General features: G+C 41.3%; 1 protein-coding gene across 4 annotated transcripts in view; it reads left to right on the forward strand.

The window, feature by feature from the left end:
* Positions 1–23,535, forward strand: part of LOC140453699 (nuclear GTPase SLIP-GC-like) — a 147,787-nt gene extending 124,252 nt beyond the window's left edge. For all 4 annotated transcript variants that reach the window (XM_072548650.1, XM_072548651.1, XM_072548653.1 and 1 more), the window contains exons 14-19: positions 3,733–3,893; positions 10,967–11,117; positions 17,006–17,114; positions 20,466–20,599; positions 20,869–20,956; positions 21,040–23,535. In XM_072548650.1, coding sequence (XP_072404751.1) covers positions 3,733–3,893; positions 10,967–11,117; positions 17,006–17,114; positions 20,466–20,599; positions 20,869–20,956; positions 21,040–21,110 — 714 coding nt within the window. In that variant the 3' untranslated portion in view covers positions 21,111–23,535. The remainder of the gene's footprint in view (positions 1–3,732; positions 3,894–10,966; positions 11,118–17,005; positions 17,115–20,465; positions 20,600–20,868; positions 20,957–21,039) is intronic.

A 23,535-nucleotide genomic window follows, 5' to 3' on the forward strand; every position in this document is an offset into this window, starting at 1 on the left:
CCCATCCTTCTATACCCTAATCCAGGTCATCTATAAAAATGACAAACAGCAGTGGCCCAAAACAGATCCTTGCGGTACACCACTAGTAACAACACCAGTAAGAACATTTCCCATCAACCACCACCTTCTGCCTTCTTTAAGCTAGCCAACTTCTGATCCAAACCTCTAAATCACCCTCAATCCCATGTATTTTGTGGAATAGCCTACTGTGGGGAACCTTATCAAATACCTTACTGAAATCCATATTCACCACATCAACCACTTTGCCCTCATCCGCCTGTTTGATCACCATCTGAAAGAAATCAATAAGGTTTGTGAGGCATGACCTATCCTTCACAAAACCGTGTTGAGTATCCCTAATCATCTTATTCCTCTCTAGATGATTATAAATCCTATCTCCTATAACCTTTGCCAACATTTCAGCTATACCCAAAGTAAGGCTCATTAGTCTATAATTACCAGGTTTGTCTCTCCTCCTTTTATTGAACAAGGGGACAACATTTGCTACCCTCCAGTCTTCTGACACTATTCCTGTAGACGGTGGTGACATAAAGATCAAAGCCAAAGGCTCTGCAATCTCCTCCCTGGCTTCCCAGAGAATCCTAGGATAAATCCCATCCAGCCCAGGGGACTTATCTGTTTTCACACTTGCCAGAATTGCTAACACCTTCTCCTTGCAAATGTCAATCCCGTCCAGTCTAGCTGCATTTATCTCCGTACTGTCGTCGACAACATTGTCTTTTTCCAGAGTGAATACCAACGAAAAATATTAATTTAGTGTTTCCCCTATGTCCTTGGACTCCACGCACAACTTCCACTACTATCCTTGATTGGCTCTAATCTTTCTCTTGTCATTCTAATTAACTAAAGAAAAATTGACAGGCCCAAAGTCGGAGATCTCACACTTAGAATAAGTGTTGGAGATGAGGGAGAGATTAAATTGAGTAGGTGAGTTGGCTAAACAGCACCTAAAGAGGACACGATATAAGAGAGAAGCTGGTGGCAGATTAAAAACTCTGAGACTTGGATGTTTTCCCAAGGGGATAACGTGTTAGTACTGTTACCAGTGTTGGGAGATCCCTCCTAAGCTAGGTTTAGAGGTCCCTATCAAATTGAGAGAAAAGTTGAGTCAGTTGAACTACCATGTAGAGATGCCAAGTAGAAAAAATGGTATCGGTTATGTCATGTTCACATGTTGAAAACGTATTATACTAGAGAGAAAGAACTAAAGAAACAGGTGTTAGTACTGCCCCGTGGAGTGAGGAATCAATTCCAGATGTGGTGGATTTTGATTTGCCTCAATATGTTAAAACATGAAGTCCTTGAGGAGTGGGATAGGTTAGTAAACTTTGTCTCAGGAGATAGAATGTAGTTGAAAGGTTTGTTACTGCAGTATGATGACGTGTAAGAATCAGGTGGAGAAGACTATTGCTATTGTATGTGAAATATACGTAGGGAATACTGCTCCGATAAAACAACACCCCTATTGGCTTAATCCTTTCAAAGCCAGACAGGTCCAGAAGGAGGTGGAGGCCATGCTCAATGAGGATATCATCGAACCGAGTCAGAGCGAGTGGAGTTTGTCAATCGTCTTAGTTCTCAAACCGAATGGGACTCAACGATTTTGCATGGATTATCAGAAAGACAACATTGTTATAAAATCAGACTGATATCCAGTAATGAGATTGGTGGACTGTATCGAGAAAGTTGGACAAGCCAGTTACATCACCAAGTTGGACTTACTGTGTGGTTACTAGCAGAGAAGGCGAAATAATTTTCTGCATTTATGACCCCAAATGGGCTATATTAGTTCAAGATGATGCCCTTTAGAATGAAGAACGCACCCACCACATTTCAAAGCTGGGTTAACAAATAGTCTATTTGGACGATGTAATGATCTTTAGTAAATCTTGGAAAGATCACATTGTACAGCTGGCAGAGCGCTTTGAACTACTATGAGAAGCAAAGCTGATGATAAACAAAACAGAATTCGCAAAAGCAGAGGTGACATTTTTGGGACATAACATCGGTCATGGAAGATTGACACCACGGAATGCCAAGGTGAAGGCCATCGAGGAATGTCCATAACCAAACTTGAAGAAAGAGGTGCTTTGATGTTTGGGACTCAATGGATTCTATTGGCAGTATGTTCTAAACCTCAGCAGTGTAGTGGTACTGTGAAACGATTTGCTGAAGAAGAACACAAAGTTTTGGTGGACAGAACAATGCCAGTAGGTATTTGACCATTTGAAAGCAATATTAACCACCAAACCAGTTTTAGCTACACCAAACTTTTCGAAACCTTTCAAAGTTGCTAGCGATTCTCGTGACATAGGAGTTGGAGCTGTACTGCTACAGGAAGATGATGATGGGATTGAACTGCCAGTTGGTTACTTTTCAAAGAAACTCAACATCCACCAGAGGAAATACTTCACAATTGACAAAGAGTTTGGTACTGGCCTTACAAAATTTTAATGTGTATGTCACGAACAATGTGTCGGAGACAGTTGTGTACATGGATCACAAATCTCTTCCATCCTTGGAATGCTTAAACAACAAGAATGAGTCTATTTCATTGGAGTCTTGTGTTACAGACTTTTAATTTACTTATTGTGCATGTTGCTCGTCGTAAGAATGTAATCTTGGATGCTTTTCCACTGACAAAGTGTAGATAAGATTGGTATCTATTCAATCTTACATGTATGTGGGAAGAAGTTAATATGAACTTAGAGAAAATCATTATGTCTGTCATAATATTGTGGTTAAGGAATAGAGAAAAAATGAAGGCATCTTTTCATTATAATGGTTCACTCGTTTCTTAAGGTGGAGGTGTTATGAATGTGTAGAGGTATACTATACCTTTTTAAGGGAATGAAAAGCTAGCAAGGACTGACTGACACAACAAAGTGTTCTGAACAAAGTTAGAATGTAACACTTAGTCAAAACAAATAGCTGCAACTGAGTTCCCATGAAACAAATTCAAATTTGGCCAATCAGTTTAAATTATGCCCCAAGATACCAAAATCCAATCAAATTTGAATTTAGAATTTTGATAATATTAATGAAATGATCTGATGTTTTGGGGTATAAACTGACATTTTGAACAGTTAGAAGGAGAACTGCCCAGGACCAACGTAAGGACTGCTAGGTGAAGAGCTCTCTGAAAGGTACCTGTCTATCAAACATTTGTGCAGCAGAACGTCAAAACCGACCTCGAGAAAATCTACAGAGGAAAATCTACTAAGGAGAGTCAACAAAGCTGGCTGGTTTTGAAATATGTTTTTTTTTGTAAATCTTAATTGGGATTTTATTGGACTAGTATTGTAGAGTGGGAGGTAAAAGATAGGTTTAAGAGAAAGGAGTTATAAATAGTTGTTGGTTTTAATATTCTCTGGATTTACAGAATAAAGTTGTTCATTTTTTCTTTAAATAGTGACCTGTGGGATAGCTCTTTGCCTCTCAAATGTTAACAGATTACAGCACTGAATCGTTTGTGTAGCTGGTTCAATTTAGCAGAGGGGTTTACCCCGTGTTGTAACAAAAAGCTCCAATCTCTTATGCACAGTTTGTGTTTTAAATTGGAATGGATCCAGCCATTCCTGACAAAGGAACAGCTGCAGGCCATTGAGTTTGCCCTATCAACATAATTTAGTAACCATTAAATAATACAGTATAAGGGAAACATTGGTTTAAAATGTAATGTATATTTATATTGAAATTATGGTTTTGTAGCGTGGTGGAAGAAATTACCAAGGTTTCCACAAGACACTAAAGGCAATATGTAGAAATGATGGAGTATTCAACTCAGCCAAGTTTGGGCCAATTGACATTAACCATGATCTGTCAAAGCCTCTCCACCAGAAAATTGATCATTTTTCTGATAGCACCTTACAGTAAGTATATGAATTATCTGCACAGCACTTTAACATAATGGTATGTGACCAATCAACGATTATTAATAATATGTAACTTTAAGCATCATATTTCCTTGTTTAGTAAATGCAGTTCAAAGCCTAATTATTTGCTGATATTTTAATAGTTTATTTTCATTGATGCAGAGATCTTGTTTGTGGTGCTGTCATTAATCCATGTTGCTCAAGAGAACAAACTGTGTTGAGTCCTATGCCATTTAAATAATATTCAGAAACTTTGAGAATGTTTCCTGAGAGGTTATAAAATGGTATTCTCCTTACACTGTTATGCTTAGGTCCTTCCCCATAGTAATGTTCGAATAACTGGCTTGTAGTCCAGACATAGTTCCCTGAACGAAGAGCCTGGATGCTTTACCACTGAAGTGGGTTGTAAGAGCTGGAAAAATTCCCAGCTTTTCTGGCCTGATTCAGACACATGTGCTTACAAAAACAGGATCTTGTTAACTGGGATGAGGGGTGGTTGCAGGGGTGGGCTGACCCAGAAAAGACATTGGACTTCAATGTTCACTGATCATTGTACAATGTTCAGCATCATGTAGGACCCTTCAGATACTAAAGCAGTTAATGTTCAAATGTATCAAGACCTGCAAAAGGCAAGCAACATTCACACCACATAAATACAAGATAATTGCTATCGCCAATAAGAGACAATCTAACTACCCTTTGACATTCAAAGGTGTTATTGTGACTGAATTCCCCCTGCCAAAATCCTGGGGGTCACTAATGACCAGAAATTCAACTGGATTTGCCACATAAACATAGTCGCTACAAGAGTAAATGAGAGTCTTAGAGCCCTGCAATGAGTAATTTATAGAATCCCTACAGTGTTGGAAGCAGGCCATTCAGCCCGTTAAGTCTACACCAACCCTCTGAAGAACATCCCACCCAGACCCGCCTTCCCCCACCCTTACACCTTGCATTTACCATAGGTAATCCACCTAACCTGCACATCCCTGGACACTACAGGCAATCACCTAACCTGCACATTTTTGGACTGTGGGAGGAAACTGGAACAACTGAGGAAACCTACACAGACACAGGGAGAATGTGCAAACTCCACACGGACAGTCGCCCAAGGTTGGAATTGAACTCGGGTCCCCGGCGCTGTGAGGAAACAGTGCTAACCTCTGTGCTGTCCCAGTGACATTCATCTCACCAAAGCCTTCCCACCATCTACAAGGCACAAGTCGGGAGTGTGATGGAACACTCCCCACTTACCTGGATGGTTTCAACTCCACCAAAACTCAAGAAGCTTGACATTATCTAGGGCAAAACAGCCTACTTGATTGGCATTACCTCCACGAGTGTCCACTCCCTCCACTACCGCTCAGTAACAGGTGTATGTACTATCAACAAGATGCACTGCAGCAATTCACCAGGGCTGTTCAGACAGCACCTTCCAAACTCATGACTACTTCCATCGAGAGGGACAAGGACAGCAGATATGAGAAGCCCACCACTAAGTTGTCCTCCATACCAATCACCATCTTGACCTAAAAACACATTGCGATCCCTTCAAGGGCTGTGGGTCAAAATCCTGGAATTCACTCTAGCAGTTCAAAAAGGCAGCTTGCTACCACGTTTTCAGTAGTAGCTAGGGATGAGCAACAGATGCTGGCCAGCCAATGATGCTCACATCCCATGAGAGAATAAAAACAAGGTGGAAATTGTAGGCAGCGACAAAGAGACAGCAACAAGAGGACACCGATTTAAGGTAATTGGCAAAAGGACTAGAGGCAACATTGGGACTGTTTTTTATTGGACAACAATGTCCATTTATTTCACACATCTGACATAGTAAAATCGTCCAAAGAGAATGATCAAACAGTACGAAGATTGGTGGAGTTGTGGATAGTGAGGAGGGCTGTTGTCGGCTGTAAAGGGACTTGGATATGATGCAGAGCTGGGCTGAGGAGTGGCAGATGGAGTTCAACCCTGTCAAGTGTGAGGTTGTCCATTTTGGAAGGACAAATAAGAATGCGGAATACAGGGTTAACGGTAGGGTTCTTAGCAAGGTGAAGGAGCAGAGGGATCTTTGGGTCTATGTTCATAGCTCTTTGAAAGTTGCCACTCAGGTGGATAGAGCTTGTAAAAAGGCCTATGGTGTATTAGCGTTCATTAGCAGTGGGATTGAATTCAAGAGTCATGAGGTGATGTTGCAGCTGTTTAGGGCCTTTGTACGGCCACATTTGGAGTACTGTGTGCAGTTCTGGTCGCCTCACTTTAGGAAAGATGTGGAAGCTTTTGGAGAGAGTGCAGAGGAGATTTGCCAGGATGTTGCCTGGAATGGAGAATAGGTCGTATGAGGATAGGTTGAGAGTGCTAGGCCTTTTCTCATTGGAAAGGCTAAGGATGAGGGGTGACTTGATAGAGGTTTATAAGATGATCGGGAAATAGATAGAGAAGACAGTCAGAGACTTTTTCCCCAGGTACAACAGAGTGTTACAAGGGGACATAAATTTAAGGTGAAGGGTGGAAGGTATGGGGGGATGTCAGGGGTGGGTTCCTTACCCAGAGAGTGGTGGGGGCATGGAATGCGCTGCCTGTGGGAGTGGCAGAGTCAGAATCATTGGTGACCTTTAAGCGGCAATTGGACAGGTACATGGATGGGTGCTTAAGCTTGGGCAAATGTTCGGCACAACATCGTGGGCCGAAGGGCCTGTTCTGTGCTGTATTGTTCTGTGTTCTAAATAAACTTGGAAACTGACCAACATAAAATATTAGAACAAATGAGCAAAGATTTGATCAAGGAGACACATTTTAATGAATGTTTGAGCAAGAGAAAGGAGGAGGAAGAGAAGGACAAAATTTCAGCTTTAAGGCATTGATAGCTGGAAGCATGGATGTTTACAGTGGAACAAGCAATATTGAGATGCCAGAAGATCAGCAATGAAGATGTGCAAGTATCCTAGAAGATTGTCAGACTGGAGGAGATCATAGAGATAGGGTGCATCAAGTTCATGGGCACTTAAAGACAAGGCTGAGAATTCTAAGACTTGGGAATTTCCAGGCTGAAAGCTGATATAGGTCAATGGGCACGTGGTGATAGGTAAATTAGACGGGGTGTGAATTAAGATCCAGGCAACAGAATTTCGATGAGTTAAAGTTTATGGTGAGTGCTGTGTTCTGAAATGCACTTTCTAACATCTAGGTCCAATAATAACTTAAATACTTAAAGGGAGAAAGAAGGAATAGCTTTTTGGATAGCTTTTTCATGAACGTGGATGACATGATGGAACAAAGGTCCTCCTCCTTTGCTGTGTCATTCTACCATTCTACACTATCACAGTTAGTCCAGGTTCATAGACAAACAGGGAGCATGCTCCATAAGCTTCCATTTGGAAATGGTGTATGGATACTCCTGGGTGCCAGGGTCAGTGATGTCTCAGAGCCTACAGGATTCGTAAGGGGAGGGAAAGTAGCCAGAATTTGTGGTATACATCGGTACCAATGACATAGGTAGGGAAAGGGAGGCGGACCTGAAAAAAAACATAGGGAGTTAGGTTGGAATCTAGAAGGCAGGACAAGTCGAGTAGTAATCTCAGGATTGCTACCATTGCCACATGCTAGTGAGACTAGGAGTACAGACTAAGTGCAGATGAACATGTGGCTGCAGGATTGGTATAGGAGGGAGAGCTTCAGACGTGGATCATTGGGATACCTTCTAGGGAAGGTGGGACCTGAACAAGAAGGGCGGGTTGCACTAAACTGAAGGGGTACCAATATTCTGAGTGGGAGGTTTACTGGAGCTCTTTGGGAGGGAGATAAAAGAGGTTGAGGAGTGGTATTGCTAATCAGGGATAATATCACAGCTGCAGAAAGGGAGGTCTACAGAGTCAGTATGAGTGGAAGTCAGAAACCTGAAAGGAGAGTCACTGTATTAGGAATTTTCTACAGACCTCCCCCCCCCCCCCCCCCCCCCCCCCCCCCAATAGCAACAGAGATACTGAGGAGCAGATTGGGAGGCAGATTTTGGAAAAGTGCAGAAGTAACACAGTTGTTATCACAGGTGACTTTAAATTCTCTAATATTGATTGGAACTTCCTTAGTTCAAATAGTTTGGATGGAGCAGTTTTTGTCAAGTGTGTCCAGGAATGGTTCATAACTCAACATGTACATAGTCCGACTAGAGGGGAGGCTATATTGGATTTGATGCTTGGTAACAAACCTGGTCAGGTGTCAGGTCTCTCAGTGGGAGAGCATTTCAGTGATAGTGGTCACAATTCCCTGACCTTGATTATATTCATGGAGAGGGATAGGAGCAGACGAAATGAGAAAGTATTTAATTGGGAAAGGGGGAATTACAATGCTATTAGGCCAGGAACTGTGGAGCATAAATTGGGAGCAGATATTCTCAGGGAAATGCACAACAGAAATGTGGAGGTTGTTTAGGGAGCACTTGCTATGAGTGCCAGGTAGGTTTGTCCCACTGAGGCAAGGAAGGGATGGTAGGGTGAAGGAACCTTGATTGACAAGAGATGTGGAACATCTAGTCAAGAGGAAGAAAGAAGCTTACTTAAGGTTGAGGAAGCACTGGGTGGCACGGTGGCACAGTGGTTAGCACTGCTGCCTCACAGCGCCAGAGAGCTGGGTTCAATTCCTGCCTCAGGCAACTGACTGTGTGGAGTTTGCACATTCTCCCCGTGTCTGTGTGGGTTTCCTCCGGGTGCTCCGGTTTCCTCCCACACTCCAAAGATGTGCAGGTCAGGTGAATTGGCCATGCTAAATTGCCCGTAGTGTTCGGTTAGGGCTATGGGTGGGTTGCGCTTCGGCGGGGCGGTGTGGACTTGTTGGGCCGAAGGGCCTGTTTCCACACTGTAAGTAATCTAATCAGGCAGGTCTCTGGAGGGTTACAAGTTAGCCAGGAAGGAACTGAAGAATGGACTTAGGAAAGCTAGAAGGGGGCATGAAAAAACTTTAGTGGGTAGGATTAAGGAAAACCCTAAGGCATTCTACACTTACGTGAGGAACAAGAGGATGGCCAGAGTGAGTGTAGTGCTGATCAGTGATAGTGGAGGAACTTGTACATGCAGTCAGAGGAGGTAGGAGAGGTACTTAATGAATACTTTGCTTCAATATTCACTACTGAGAGGGAAATTGACTTTTCTGAGGACAACGTGAAACGACTGATATGCTACAACAGGTTGATTTTAGGAAGGAGGATGTGCTGAAAATTTTGAAAAACATAGGAATAGATAAATCCCCTGGGCCAGACGGGATATACCCTAGGTTACTGTAGGAAGCAAGGGAAGAGATTACTGTGCCTTTGGCAATTATCTTTGCATCCTCACTGTCCACTGGAGTAGTACCAGATGTCTGGGGGGTGGCAAATGTTCAAGAAAGGGAATAGGGATAATCCTGGATATTACAGACCAGTCAGTCTCACATCTGTGGTGAGTAAAGTATTCTGAGAGACAGGATTTATGAATACTTGGAAAACCATAGTTTGATCATAGATGATCAGAGCATGGCTTTGTGAGGGACAAATCATGTTCACAAACCTTGTTGAAGTCTTTGAGGATGGGACAAAACACTTTGATAAAGGTAGAGCAGTGGATGTGGTGTACATAGATTTTAGTGAGGCATTTGATAAGGTTCCCCATGGCAGACTCATTCTGAAAATAGGGAGGCATGGGATACAGGGAAATCTGGCTGTCTGTATACAGAATTGGCTGGCCCGTAGAAGACAAAGGGTGGTAGTAGATGCAAAGTATTCATTCTAGAGCTCGGTGACCAGTGGTGTTCCACAGGGATCTGTTCTGGGATCTATGCTTTTTGTGATTTTTATAAATGACTCAGATGAGGAAGTGGAAGGGTGGGTTAGTAAGTTTGTCGATAGCGCAGAGGTTGGTGGAGTTGTGGATAGTGTGGAGGGCTGTTGTAGGTTGCAACAGGACATTGACAGGATGCAGAGCTGGGCTGAAAAATGGCAGATGGAGTTCAACCTGGAAAAGTGTGAAGTGATTCACTTGGAAGGTTGAATTTGAATGTAGATTACAGGGTTAAAGGCAGGATTCTTGGCAGTGTGGAGGAACTGGGGTTCATGTTTGTAGATCCCTCAAAGTTGCCACCCAAGTTGATAGGGTTGTTAAGAAGGTGTATGATGGGTTGGCTTTCATTAGCAGGGGGATTGAGTTTAAGAGCCACAAGGTTATGCTGTGGCTCTATAAAACTCTGGTTAGACCACACTTGAAATATTGTGTTCAGTTCATTATAGGAAGGATGTGGAAGCTTTAGAGAGGGTGCAGAGCAGATTTCCCAGGATGCTGCCTGGAATGGAGGGCATGTCTTATGAAGAAAGGTTGAGGGAGCTAGGGTTTTTCTCATTGGAGCGAAGAAGGATGCGAGATGACATGATCGAGGTGTACAAGGTGATGAGAGGCATAGATAGAGTGGGTAGCAGAGACTTTTCCCAGGGCGGAAATGTCTGTCATGAGGAGGCATAAATGTAGGGTGATTGGAGGAATGTTTTGGGGAGATGTCAGAGGTCGGTTCTTTACACAGAGTGGTGGGTGTGTGGAATGCACTGCCAGCAGGAGTAGTAGAGTCAGGATACAGTGGGAACATTTAAGCACCAATTGGACAGGCACATGGAAGATCGTAAAATGAAGGGTATGTAGTCAAGTCTGATCTTAGAATAGGATAAAAAGCTAGCACAACACCGAGGGCTGAAGGGCCTGTACTGTTTGATGTTCTATGATTTGGCAGCGACATTCTACTGGTCAAGAGACCTAAAGCCTACAGCTAGCTTTTACTTGGGAAGCGAAGAAGTCAGGGGAGCCCACAAATAACTGGCTTTGCCCAAGTCTGATCAGTTCTGTTCTGCTTTACTGGCTCACAGTCTGCTAGGTACAAATAGATACTACGTCTCCTCTATCTGTCTCTGTCCCCACTCCTCACTTCTGAAAAGGGATTGGTACAAGGTATTTCTGATCATTCAGTCTGAAGTTGCAATGATTGAGAAATTGCAAATGTTTAATTCTTGTGAGAATAGACTTGGTGATTTTTTTCATGTATCCTACTTTGTACAACAGGTTTAACAAAGGTCGAAGGCATTCAATGGAAGGACGGTTCAATAGTATTAAATTATCACTGACAAACATTATTGATGAGCCGCTTCCCACCAAATCTACTGCAGAAAATGCGTGGGTTTGGAAGTGCCGAAAAGATTTCATGAAAACTGAGGTCAGTGGAACTTGATATTCACGTGGTGGTGAAAATCATATTATACAACCTGCAGATGTACAGACTTTCAAAGAAGAGTCATCAGACTTGAAACATTAATTGTGTTTCTCTCTCCATAGGTACTGCCATATCTGTTGAGTGTCTCGAGCACTTTCTATTTTGATTTCAGATACAAACGGTTTGATATTGAAACAAAGTTGAAGCCCATCAAATAAAAGGGACAGGGACAACTGGAGTTAGCTGCATGATAGGAAACCGTGTAATTGGGAAATGTCACTGTACACCTTCACCAACCCAAAACACAGTCTTTCACTGAGATCAATGTTAAAGACCCTTTTTTTCATTGTCATATTTTGACAGCATGGGGGAATTAAGCACAAATATAACATTTACAGGTTAAAAACTTGGAAATATAGTGAACTGCGAGGATTGTGACAAAGTTCAAGAGGACAGGCTAGTGGAATGAGCAAATGGAATTTAATCCATAAAAGTGCCAAGTGAAATATTCACTTAGGAAAAAGGAGGAACGACAAGGTAATATAAAGGAATTAATTCCAAAGCAACAACAAGAGGAGAGGGAGCTGGGTGTATATTCATTAAACATGGCAAGATCTTGCGCTTGAGAATTGGAGATCAGTAAGTTCTAAAATACTGATTTGGAATCAACTGCCATATTGTCATTAATGTTTGGGTGAATGTGGCAGGTTTGATGCAGGGATTCCCGAATCATGGGCTGCAATTCCTTACAGGGACACAGGAGTCACATGGGGGGGGGGGGGGGGGGAGCGGGTTGTGAGCACACTCTCTGATGTACCAGTCCTCTTGGATGCTATTGCCTATTAATAAAGTTGAGAATATGCTATAGTTTATTGACTGTTTTCCCCACCAGTCCGTCCACCTTCAATAATTTGTGCATTAGGGCTCAGTGGTTCGCACTTTTGCCTCACAGCGCCAAGGATCCAGGTTCAATTCCAGCCTTGGGGAATTGTCTGTGTAGATGTTTGCACATTCTCTGTGTCTTTGTGTGTTTTCTCCCACAGTCCAAAGATGTGCAGGTTAGGTGAATTGGCCATGCTAAATTGTCTATCGTGTCCAGGGATGTGTAGGTTAGTAGCATTAGTCAGGGGTAAATGTAGAGTAATAGGGTAAGGGAACGGGTCTGGGTGTGTTACTCTTTGGAGGGTTGGTGTGGACTTTTTGGGCCAAATGGCCTGTTTCCACAGTGTAGGGATTCTATGATTCTATGATATACACCTGGGAACCTCTGCTCCTGCACCACCTTTAGAATTGTACTCCCAAGTTTATATTGTCTTTCAGTCTCTTCTGACTAATGTGCATCACCTCACACTTCTCTGCATTGAACTTCACCTGCCACCTATTGGTCCACTTGACCAACATGTTAATATTCTTTTGGGGTGCTACATTATCCTGTTCACTGTTTACAATTCGTCCAAGTTTTGTGTAATTTTCACACTTTGAAATTGTCCCCTGCAAACCAGGAACTAGATCATTAATATCTCCTTAAATGTTTGCTACTGCATCTCTATTAATCAATACCCTAACCTAAATCACTTTCGCTAGATCTGCTTTTCTCCTTTTTGCCCTTGCTTAAATTCAAAGTAGTATTCTTGGGCCCAGATTTCTCTCCCTTAAATTGTATGTAAAATTCAATCATATTATGGTCACTATTCCCAGGGTACTTTCATTACCAGGTCTGTAAATAATCCTCTCTCATTGATCAAAACCAAGTCCAGTAGAGGCTGATTGGTGCCATAACATGCTAAGACATTGTCCCAAAAACATTCAATGAATTCCTCTCCCAGACAACTTTGTCCAATTTGATTTTTCCCGTCTATATAAAAGTTAAATTCCCCCATGATAATTGCTGTACTCTTTTGACAATCTTCCATCATTTCTTCCTTGATACCCTGTTCTACCATGTGATTACTGTTGGGGGGTCTACACAACTCCCAGAGGTGACCTCTTTTCTTTACATTCCTCATCTCCATCCAGAATGCATCTATATTCTAGTTCCCTGAATTAAGATCATACCCCTCTATCATGCTGATATCATCTTCGATTAACCGAGCCAGTCATCCACACTTGCCTCACTTTCTGTTCATCCTAAATATCTCAAACTCTTTAATATTGAGATCCAGTCTAGGTCACCTTTCAGCCATGCCTCATGTAATGTACACTACATCATATTTATTCATCTCAATTTATATCACAAGTTCATCTATGTTGTTTTGAATGTATGTATATTCAAATACAGTGCTTTAATTTTTATCTTTTTATTATTTTTATAACCTGTATTCTTACTTTTTATTGTTAGGTCTGCATTCTTCCTGGTGTCCTTCTGCATTCTATCCCTACCTGCTATTGTCTGTTTATTGTTCATTCTTTCCTGTTACTTTTTGACACACTGATTCACCACAGCTTCCCAAATTTGGGCCCTTGCAGCCAATATTTTGTTTAAAACCTGCTCTGCTTCTCTAGATATGCAGCTGACAAGAACACCTGTCCCAGTATGTTCAGGTATAGACCACCCACAAAACTGGAACCCACTTCTCTCATGCAAATCTTTCAGACACACATCCTTTAACTGCCTTTATGCCAATTCACACTTGGATCATGTAATAATCTAAACATTATTACCTTTGAAGTTCTGCTAATTAATTTGATGCCTAACTCCTTGTACTGGCTATGCAGAACCTCTTGTAGTTCTACCTCAGTCGATGGTGGCTCCATGAACCACGACAACTGAATCTTCTCTCTCCCACTGCAAGTTCTCCTCCACAGCAGAACCTCAACACTGGGCAGACAACTCAGCATCTGGAGTCATGCTCCTTGCTGCAGTAAACAGTGTCAACCTCCATCTCCACTCCACTGTAAATATGTTTGCTCAGGATCACACTAGTATCCTTGAGCTCCCACATTCTGTAACTATGCCTCACTGGGATGTTAACTGCAGGCCACTCTTCCCAGTCTGCTCCACACCAATGCTGACTGTAACACTCTCTTTCCAGTCTGCTTCACTGCGATGTTGACTGCAGGTCACCCTTGCTGGACTGTTTCATTGCAGTGCTGATTGCAGACCATTCTTCCCCAGCCACAGGTCTGCTACTTTTATCAGCCAATTTGTATGCCCCTTTCTAGGATCTAATGTTATCCCTGACTTCCCTTGTTTGGCACAGTTGGGCCCTTTTCCCATTTTATTTTCATGCAAATCGTGAATGAAAATTGTTATGGTTCCTCCAGGTTCCCTTTAAAGTTTGCCATTGCCTATCCATTATCATCCTTTTAAGTAATGTTCCCCCAATTAATCACAGACAGCATACACTACATGCAACTGAGTTTTCTTTATTTAGATTAAGACCTGAATCTCAAAATCAACTACAGAACAACCTTGATTATCCAAACAAGACGGGCGAGGAGTATCTTTTTCAGTTAACTGAGAGTTCGGATAACGGATTGTTCGGATAACTGATTGCATTTTTTACGGAACCTTGCAATCTTGTTCGGATAATCTGAAATTCAGATAATTGAGGTTATCTCCACTTTAACGAGTTTTTACACTTTTCCCAAGGGGTCTCGCATAGCTAGATTGCCAATTATTTCTTTCTCAATTTTGGATGTTTCAATAAGGTCACCTCATTCTTCTTAATTCTAATGAGTAGATTAGATTAGATTACTTTAGATTAGATTAGATTACTTACAGTGTGGAAACAGGCCCTTCGGCCCAACAAGTCCACACCGCCCCGCCGAAGCGCAACCCACCCATACCCCTACATCTACCCCTTACCTAACACTACGGGCAATTTAGCATGGCCAATTCACCTGACCTGCACATCTTTGGACTGTGGGAGGAAACCGGAGCACCCGGAGGAAACCCACGCAGACACGGGGAGAATGTGCAAACTCCACACAGTCAGTCGCCTGAGGCGGGAATTGAACCCAGGTCTCTGGCGCTGTGAGGCAGCAGTGCTAACCACTGTGCCACCGTGCCGCCCACTTTATGGGATTTATGGGATTCTCTGCCACAGAACACAGTTGAGGCAAAAATGTTGAGTGTTTTCAAGAAGGAGTTAGATGAGTTCTTCGGACTAAAGGGTGTGTGGAGCAAGCAAACATGGTGTACAAGGTGGGATGACCAGTCACAAAGGAACTCAAAGGGACGAATGGCTTCTTTTAGCTCCTATTTTCTATGTTTCTAACCTCGCCTTATAAGACCGTCCCTCCATGCCAATATATATTTTCCTTTAGATAAAGGCCCAAAACAGTGTTCCAGTTGTGGTCTGGCTTGTATCTTTGTATAGTTTTAATAAAATCTTCCTACTTTTATACTCTATTCTCTTTGAAATAAAGATCAACATTCTATTAGCTTTCTCTATAAGCCACTGAATCTGGATTTTGTGATTCATGCATAAAGTTGTCCCTCTGTTGTGTAACTTTCCACAGACCTTCTTCACTTAAATAATACACAGCAATTATTCTTCCTGCCAAAATGCATTACCTCATATTTTGCCAGATTATTTTCCAACTGTCAAATTTGTGCCACTCAATGAACTCTCTATCACTCGGTCTTCCTCATTTGTATTTCCACCCAATTTTGACTTGCAAGTGTTGATGTTGGACTGGGGTGTAGGAAGTTAAAAATCACACAACACCAAGTTATAGTTCAATAGGTTTATTTGGAAGCACTAACTGTTTGACTATAACCTAGTGTTGTGAGATTTTTAACTTTGTCCACCTATTTTTGTCATCTGCAAACATCTGCTACAGTGCATTCACTTTTTTCATCGAAATCATGAATATCCATTGAAAATAATTATTGCCCCAGAACTGATCCCTGTAGCACTCTTGTAACTCCAGACTGCCATCCCCCTTTTCCCAACTCTATCTCTTCGATTAGTTAGCCAATGCTCCATCTGTGCTAATATACTACCCCAACATCCTGGGCTATTACATTGCCTAATATGTGGTACCTTAATAATGAAATCAGATGCTACTAATATATTGCAATAATACATTTATATTATGCTTGTTAATGTTGTTTTAAGGATTGTGTACTTATGCACACTGACAACTTACTCTGGCTCACTAAATGAAAGATGATTTAACTGTTGTAACATGTGAAATTGCTTGTGTTCTTTTTCTTAGGGCTCAGAAAACCTGGCTGTGAGACATGATAGGAAATGATTTGGGAAGCAGTGATTCTGATTAGATTAGATTACATTACAGTGTGGAAACAGGCCCTTCGGCCCAACAAATCCACACCGCCCTGCCGAAGCGCAACCCACCTATACCCCTACATCTACCCCTTACCTAAGACTACGGGCAATTTAGCATGGCCAATTCACCTGACCTGCACATCTTTGGACTGTGGGAGGAAACCGGAGCACCCGGAGGAAACCCACGCAGACACGGGGAGAATGTGCAAACTCTACACAGTCAGTTGCCTGAGGCGGGAATTGAACCCGGGTCTCTGGCGCTGTGAGGCAGCAGTGCTAACCACTGTGCCACCGTGCCGCCCACTATCCCTAATAAGTACTGATCAAGTCTGTGATAGCCCAGTAGTCTTGTGCTGTTGGTTTCCTCATACAGTGGAAAATGGAAGAGGAAAATGTTCATGTGAATGTTTTGTGGTAGATATTGGCAGGGTCTTCAAACACCCCTGCTTTTGGAGTTTCCCACTTAGAGCCCACAAATAACTGTTTTTGTATGTGATGTAATAACAGCAAAATAAAGTCATCTTTATTTTGAATGAAACACATTATTGCTGACAAATTGAAACAGAAGCTATGAACTACTTGTGCATTTACAAACTACAAACAATGTGTTACACCAACCAGGATATACAATTAACAACCTTTATTTTTTGACAGATCAATGGATTATTTTACGACTTGAAAAAGCAGATAACTGAAAGAAAACAGCATTTTTATAATGCCCCTAGCCTGTCTGTTCAATGTTCAATGAAACCAGCATATGAAGGTACTGTCTATTTTAAATGGCTGGCCTTGTGAACACTGACTGTGTAAAATAGCTGAGTAGTTGGTATAATGTGTCCAGGAGCTACTGACTATCTCCAATGTGACCATCCAGCTTAGTCCAGATGATATTCAGTTTATTGCCATCACTGAATCCTTATTAAGATACAACCGTGTCTAAAACATGTATAGATGGTCATGTCAATATTGCAGGTACAAGAGGTCAGAGGATGGGAATTCTGAGGAGAACACAAAGAACAAAACTTTCACCATTTGACAGAATTCTGGCTTTAAGCTCATAGAATTATGCCCTTTTCTTTTATTTCCCTCTGGCTGCCTGGGGGACTGTTAAACAGCTGTTCTGTCTTGACTCTGCCCTCAATCTAATTGGTCTAACATGAATGGGAAATCCAGAGGTCAGACCTTCAGCAGTGCTTGGCCTGCAATGTGTTGCCTGCACTGGGCTGTTTTCCTGGTGCTGTTCAGGATCATTGTCTATTCTGTTCAAGCTGCAACATTTAAGGTAATTCCTGAGACAGCCATTCATTGCTCAGTTGTGAATGCATTTGCCAAGAGTGTGGTGGAGGCAGGTTCACTTGAGTGAACAGGGTCTGGAATGTACTGTCTGAGAATGTGGGGTAGGCAGGTTCACTCGAATGGTTAGGGTCTGGAATGGATTGTCTGAGAAAGTGGTAGATGCAGGTTCACTCAAGTGGTTAAGGTCTGGAATTGTACTGGCTGAGAAGTGTAGGATCAGCAGGCTCAATTCAAACATTCAAAAGGGAATTAGATAATTATCTGAACAAGAAGAATGTGCAGGGTTCCAGAAAGAAAGTGAATTACTTGTTCGGAGAGCTAGTATAAACACAAGTGGCACTGTAACAATGCTGTGACGTTGTAATCTTAAATAATTCAATATTTATGTCTTAGGAGTTTTCACTATCGGGAACAAGAACACCTGCATTTGTTGGGAACAAACTATGGCTAGAGTTATATAGGGGTGAGAATGGGAGTGGGTGCATTGGTCAAGAACGAGGCCAGGCTGAGATTTGAGTGTGAATGCTGAGAGCAGGACCAGGATTTTGAGGGGGCAAGGGAGGGGAAACATTGGTGATACTGGGATTCAGGTCTGTGTTTTGGGACTGACTGTCCTGACTGTCTCTGCTTCAGCTTTCCAACATTGGACAAGCTGAAGAAATCAAAACTGGATGGAGGTTAAGATGGAGAAGGCAGGGGAAACTGAGTGACAAGCCAAGTGAGGAGGAGGAGGAGATGCGAGTGAGCACAGAGGCACTTTGCCCCTCTCACTTTGAATACATGTCCCCTATTATCAGACATTTCAACACTAGGAAAATGATTCTGACCGTCAACCTTATCGATGCATTTCATAATTTTATAAACTTCTATCAAGTCTCTGCCTCCGCCACTCCAAAGAAAAGAGCCCAAGGTTTTCTAGCTCCCACACCCTCTAATCCAAGCAGCATCTTGATAAACCTTCTCTAAAGATTCCACATCCTTCCTGTAATGTAGTTACCAGAATTGAACGCAGTGCTCTGACTATGGCCTAACCAAAGTTTTATAAGGCTGCAACATGACATCCTGGCTCCTGTACTCAATTCCCCAACCAATAAAAGCAAGTATGCTCTTTGTCTTCTTTATCACCCTATGTACTTGCAAGGCCACTTTCAGAAGCTATGGACTTGAACCCCAAGATCCCTCTGTATATCAATGCTGTTCAAGGTCCTGACATTAACTTTCTCTTAATGTTTGATCTTCCAAAGTGTAGCTCCTCTCACTTACTCAGATGTAACTCTATCGGCTATTTCTCTGGCCATATCTGCAACTGATCTTTATCCTGCTGTATCCTTTGTCAACTATCCATAACTCCACCAATCTTTGTGTTGTCTGCAAACTTACTAACCCACCCATCTATATTTTCGTTCAAGTCATTTATATATAATCACAAACAGCAGAGGTCTCTGTATGGATTCCTCCAGAACACCATTGTCCTGGATCTCCAGTAAAAAAAAACCTTCCTCCCCATCTCTCTGCCTTCTATTGGCTAGCCAGTTCTGAATCCAAGTGGCCAAGTCACTGTGAATCATCACCTGAGCCCATTCTACATCAGACCCCCAGTCCACGTTTACATTGGTGCCTGGGTGTCCTTGGAGAAGGAGCATGTGGTGTCTATCAAAGCTCTTGATGCCTTTACAGAAAAATGCACGCTGCAGGGAATACAGTATTTTATCTCCTATTCCAATTCCATTCTTGTTGAGTCCCTTCCCACTTACCTTTGATAGTTTGCATTGCCCATAATAAGCTTTGCTTGTGGATATTTACTTGGCTATCTGGGTGTTTACTTATGGTAGTTGGTGTTTAGAAAGGAAGACCAAACAGGTTTTGCTTGTAAATGTTTGATTGACCACATGGTGATTACTGATAGACATTAATAGCTTAAAAACAAAAAGAAATGTCTGTGATTTGATGGTGGGAAATCCATTCAATTGTGTATAAAACACATCCAGCTATAATAATAGAGAATAAAAAGCAGACGCAGGAGGGGTCTTGTGCTGCAGTGGTAGTATCCTTGCCTCTGGTCCAGGAGGCCAAGGACCAAGTTCCACCTGCTTTGGAAGTGTATGATGACAAACAATCAAGGTATTTTTCAATGTATAATCCCAGTTACATCACATTGTAAACTTTTGCTATAAATTCTGTATCTTACAATTGTGTACTCCACAACCACCTGATTAAGGAGCAGCACTCCGAAAGCTAGTACTTCCAATTAAGCCTATTGGACTATAGCCTGGTGTTGTGTGACTTTTAACTTTGTACACACCAGTCCAACACCGGCATCTCCACATCAGGACATCTCTGAACAGGTTGACCCAATGTATAACCTTTTTGAGTTATTTGAAAATTATTTTGTTGTGCCTAAATTGCACTTCAGCTGTACACTGCTGATCTTCAGGCATCTGGTGTTGCACAGTGGCAGCAGTGTATACCATCTACAAGATACATGTCAGAAACTCAGCAAGGATTGTCAGTTAGCATAATCTAAACCATGACCTCTGTCAGCTTGAAGGACAATGGCAGCAAATGCATGAGAAATCTGCAAGATTGCATCCAAGCCATACACCATTCTGATTTAGAAATGTAACACAATCCATCACACTGTCAAAAACGTGGAACTCCCTCGCTGACCGCAATGGAGGTGTCCATGAACCTCAAGAAAGGAGGTTTAAGAAAGTAGCTGACTACCACCTTCAAAGAAAATTTGGAATGTGCAATAAATTCTGATCTTTTCAATGAAGTGCATATCCTAAGAATGAAAATAATTATTTTTACGTTTCAGAAGCTACACGAAAGAAAGGTGCTGGTGTTTTGCCTTTCATGAAGAAGATATTAAAGGAGCATGTTGAAGAAAAGCATGAGGAGTTTTTCAAAGATGCAAGAGACAATGCGATGGAGCAATTCAATGACATGAAGGTTTCTTACAGATTCATATTGTTTTCTGGCTAAAGGTTTACCAATATATGCTGTGTATTTAAGTAAGATGCACACACTGAAATAAAAGCAGTGTTCCATAATACATAATATACACACACTGAAACACACACTCTGCAATACTCATTGTGTTCCATATTAGATACTGAGTTATACATGCTGAAATACATGCTCTGTTCCATATCGGGAATTAAGCAGGTGTTAAGTTGTAATGAACAGATATTACATTGCTTTTTTTTTATCATGTTAAGGAGAAATTGAAGAAGGAAATTCATGGAAGAATGACCATCACCTTGGAACTTGGTTTCTCCCAGTGGTCTGGGCATAATCCTTTACCAGGTACCTGAACACTGGCTACACTTCACATATACATTCATGCTACCATTATTTAGAACTAACCCTTTATAACATTTTGATTGCAGATTTTCAAAAGGAGTTTGATCAGATAACTCTAATCTGGAATGAAGTAAAGGATTTATCAGACTCTGACTAATCATTTTGGACGTTTGTTTCTTTGAAGTTGATGTTATAGTACTATGGCCTTCTAAAAAAAATGTACGTCTTACTAATTTTGTGAAGGTCTCACATTAGTGAAAGATACATTATACTCCTCCCTCTATAGCAAATATATCCTCTTTTAGATAGATACTGCACACAGTAGTCTCACTGTGGCACATAAATTGGCCTTCCTAATTGGTTACTGTACCTACCTGTCTACTTTCATTGACTGGCATACAGTACAAGGCTACCTGGACCTGTTTGTGCATTCACATTTCCAAAAATATTATCATTTTATATTGCTCTTCCCTTCTGCTTTTAACACTGTAGTTTCACATTCTATTGCATCTGCCATGTGCTTAGCTATTGTTGCGAACTTGGGTAGAGTAATTCCAAATTGGGAGACAGGACATTAGATTTGCTGTGTGTAAAATTGTAAAGTGAGGAAAGTATGGCATGGTCCTTTAAAAAATGATGTGCTTTTCCTATGCTTAGAGATTTAAAATTATGTCTGTGAGAAGAAGCTTATGGGTTTGCCAGTATAGAAAGTACCCAAATTGAAACATGTATTGAAAGTCCAAGCAGCATTTTTCCAAGATAACAGTTTTGGACTTTAGCCAATCAATTTAAACCAAGCACTTCGTTACCAAAAACCTATTAAATTTAAACCTGATGGTCTTGACTACGTAAGAAATATTGCTATGTCATGACGAGTATAAACAAGGCAGTAGTTGGACTGAGACCCCAGAACCAATTGCCATTTGCTAAGAGATAACCGCTCTCACAGTCCTCTATGTATTGGAGAAAGCATACTCTAAATGACATCAGTACCAACATCGGAGAAGGCATTTCAGGCAAAGGAAAATGTTGCAGAAGGCATTTCGGTCAGAGGAAGACGACGGAGAAGACATAGAAGGTTCCGAAGACATAATTTATGTTTTTGTATACGTGTGGGACTTGTAGTTATTGTGACAGCTAAAAACCGTTAGAATCTTGTTTTATTCAGAAATCGTTGGGAGAAGGCATTTATTTAGATTGTTCATAATTTAGTTAATTTGTTTGCTTTTAGAGTTAGATAAATAAATTGTCACTTGTTTATTGTTTTTATTTGATTTAACCACTAAAGGTTGCTGAGAAACAGATTGCCCCTCTCTGCACACTCCTTTTAACATATTATAAAGCACATGGCCCCTCTCTGGGTGTTTCAGTTTTGGTTATCATAGGGCAAAACCTCCACTTTATAACACTCGATTTGTCTAAATCACCTTGAAGCCCCATTGCATCTTCCTCACTGTTTGAAACAAACTCAATAAAATTTTAGACGAGAACAACAAATCTGGAAACAAGACAATTTATTACAGACTTGCAACTAAGGGCTGCAACTGCACAAAGCAGTTGAGCAAATTAGACTTGGGTTAGTTTACAATTATACCTTTGAGCTGAGTGAGGTCACCTCTCCAGACTCCTACTTACCCAATCTCTCTTACTAGGCTATATAACTGCCCATCTTCGCTCCACCCTTGTTACTTCCCCTTCCCCATATTGGCAACCTTCCTCCCTGTTAGTGCTGACTTTTTCATTATTTTGTCGATAGTACATCAAGATATAGTTTATCGTTTTGTATCAATACTGCTGGTATATTCCATTCTCCGTACATTTAATCAACTTTGTATCATTTTTGGACAGCTCAGGCATTTTAGTTATCTCAGTTTTTTTGCTGAAAGCTTATTTTAAAAGAGTTAACTTGCTTATATTATACTCCAGAATTGGTATTTAGTTAACCATAATTAAAGGTAAAGATACACTTGCCGAAGTACCTGCAGAGTTAATAATTTTTCTGCTGGACCCCTTTTTCTTCATGTTCTTTTATATCTGAAAAAACAACACTTCTTTTCATTTCTAACACTCACAATTTAGATTCCTGTCCGTGTTACGTCAACAGCAAACTTGGCAATGTTGATTTGGTTCCCCCATCCAAATATTTCTATGTATACTTTATGTATCATGAAAAGCTGGGGCCCATCACGTACCCATCACGTTTTGGACTTAATACCGCCCTTATTTCTTTTGTAAGATGTAGTGATTCACCTTTTCTCTTCAGACAAGAATGAATATTGTTGTAATTCATGCATACATTCATTAAATAAGAACCATTGCCAATCCACCTTCAACCCCTTTAGTATAGCTCCTCCATCCTTCATTGACAATTCATTCCTCAGACTCCAAAAGTTGCTGTTATTTAGATTCATAACCTTAGTTTTGGGATTTGGCTATTTCATCTTTGTGAAGAATTCTATCATACTTTGGTTGCTGTCCGGGACTTTGCATAACAAAGCATTTGAGATTACGACATTGGTTTTAATTGGGGATGTGCTTATATGCTTACAAAAGACAATGTAAATCTGAAATAAAAAAAAGTG

This window comes from Chiloscyllium punctatum, chromosome 27, assembly GCF_047496795.1.
Source record: "Chiloscyllium punctatum isolate Juve2018m chromosome 27, sChiPun1.3, whole genome shotgun sequence".
NCBI classification, from domain to species: Eukaryota; Metazoa; Chordata; class Chondrichthyes; order Orectolobiformes; family Hemiscylliidae; genus Chiloscyllium; species Chiloscyllium punctatum.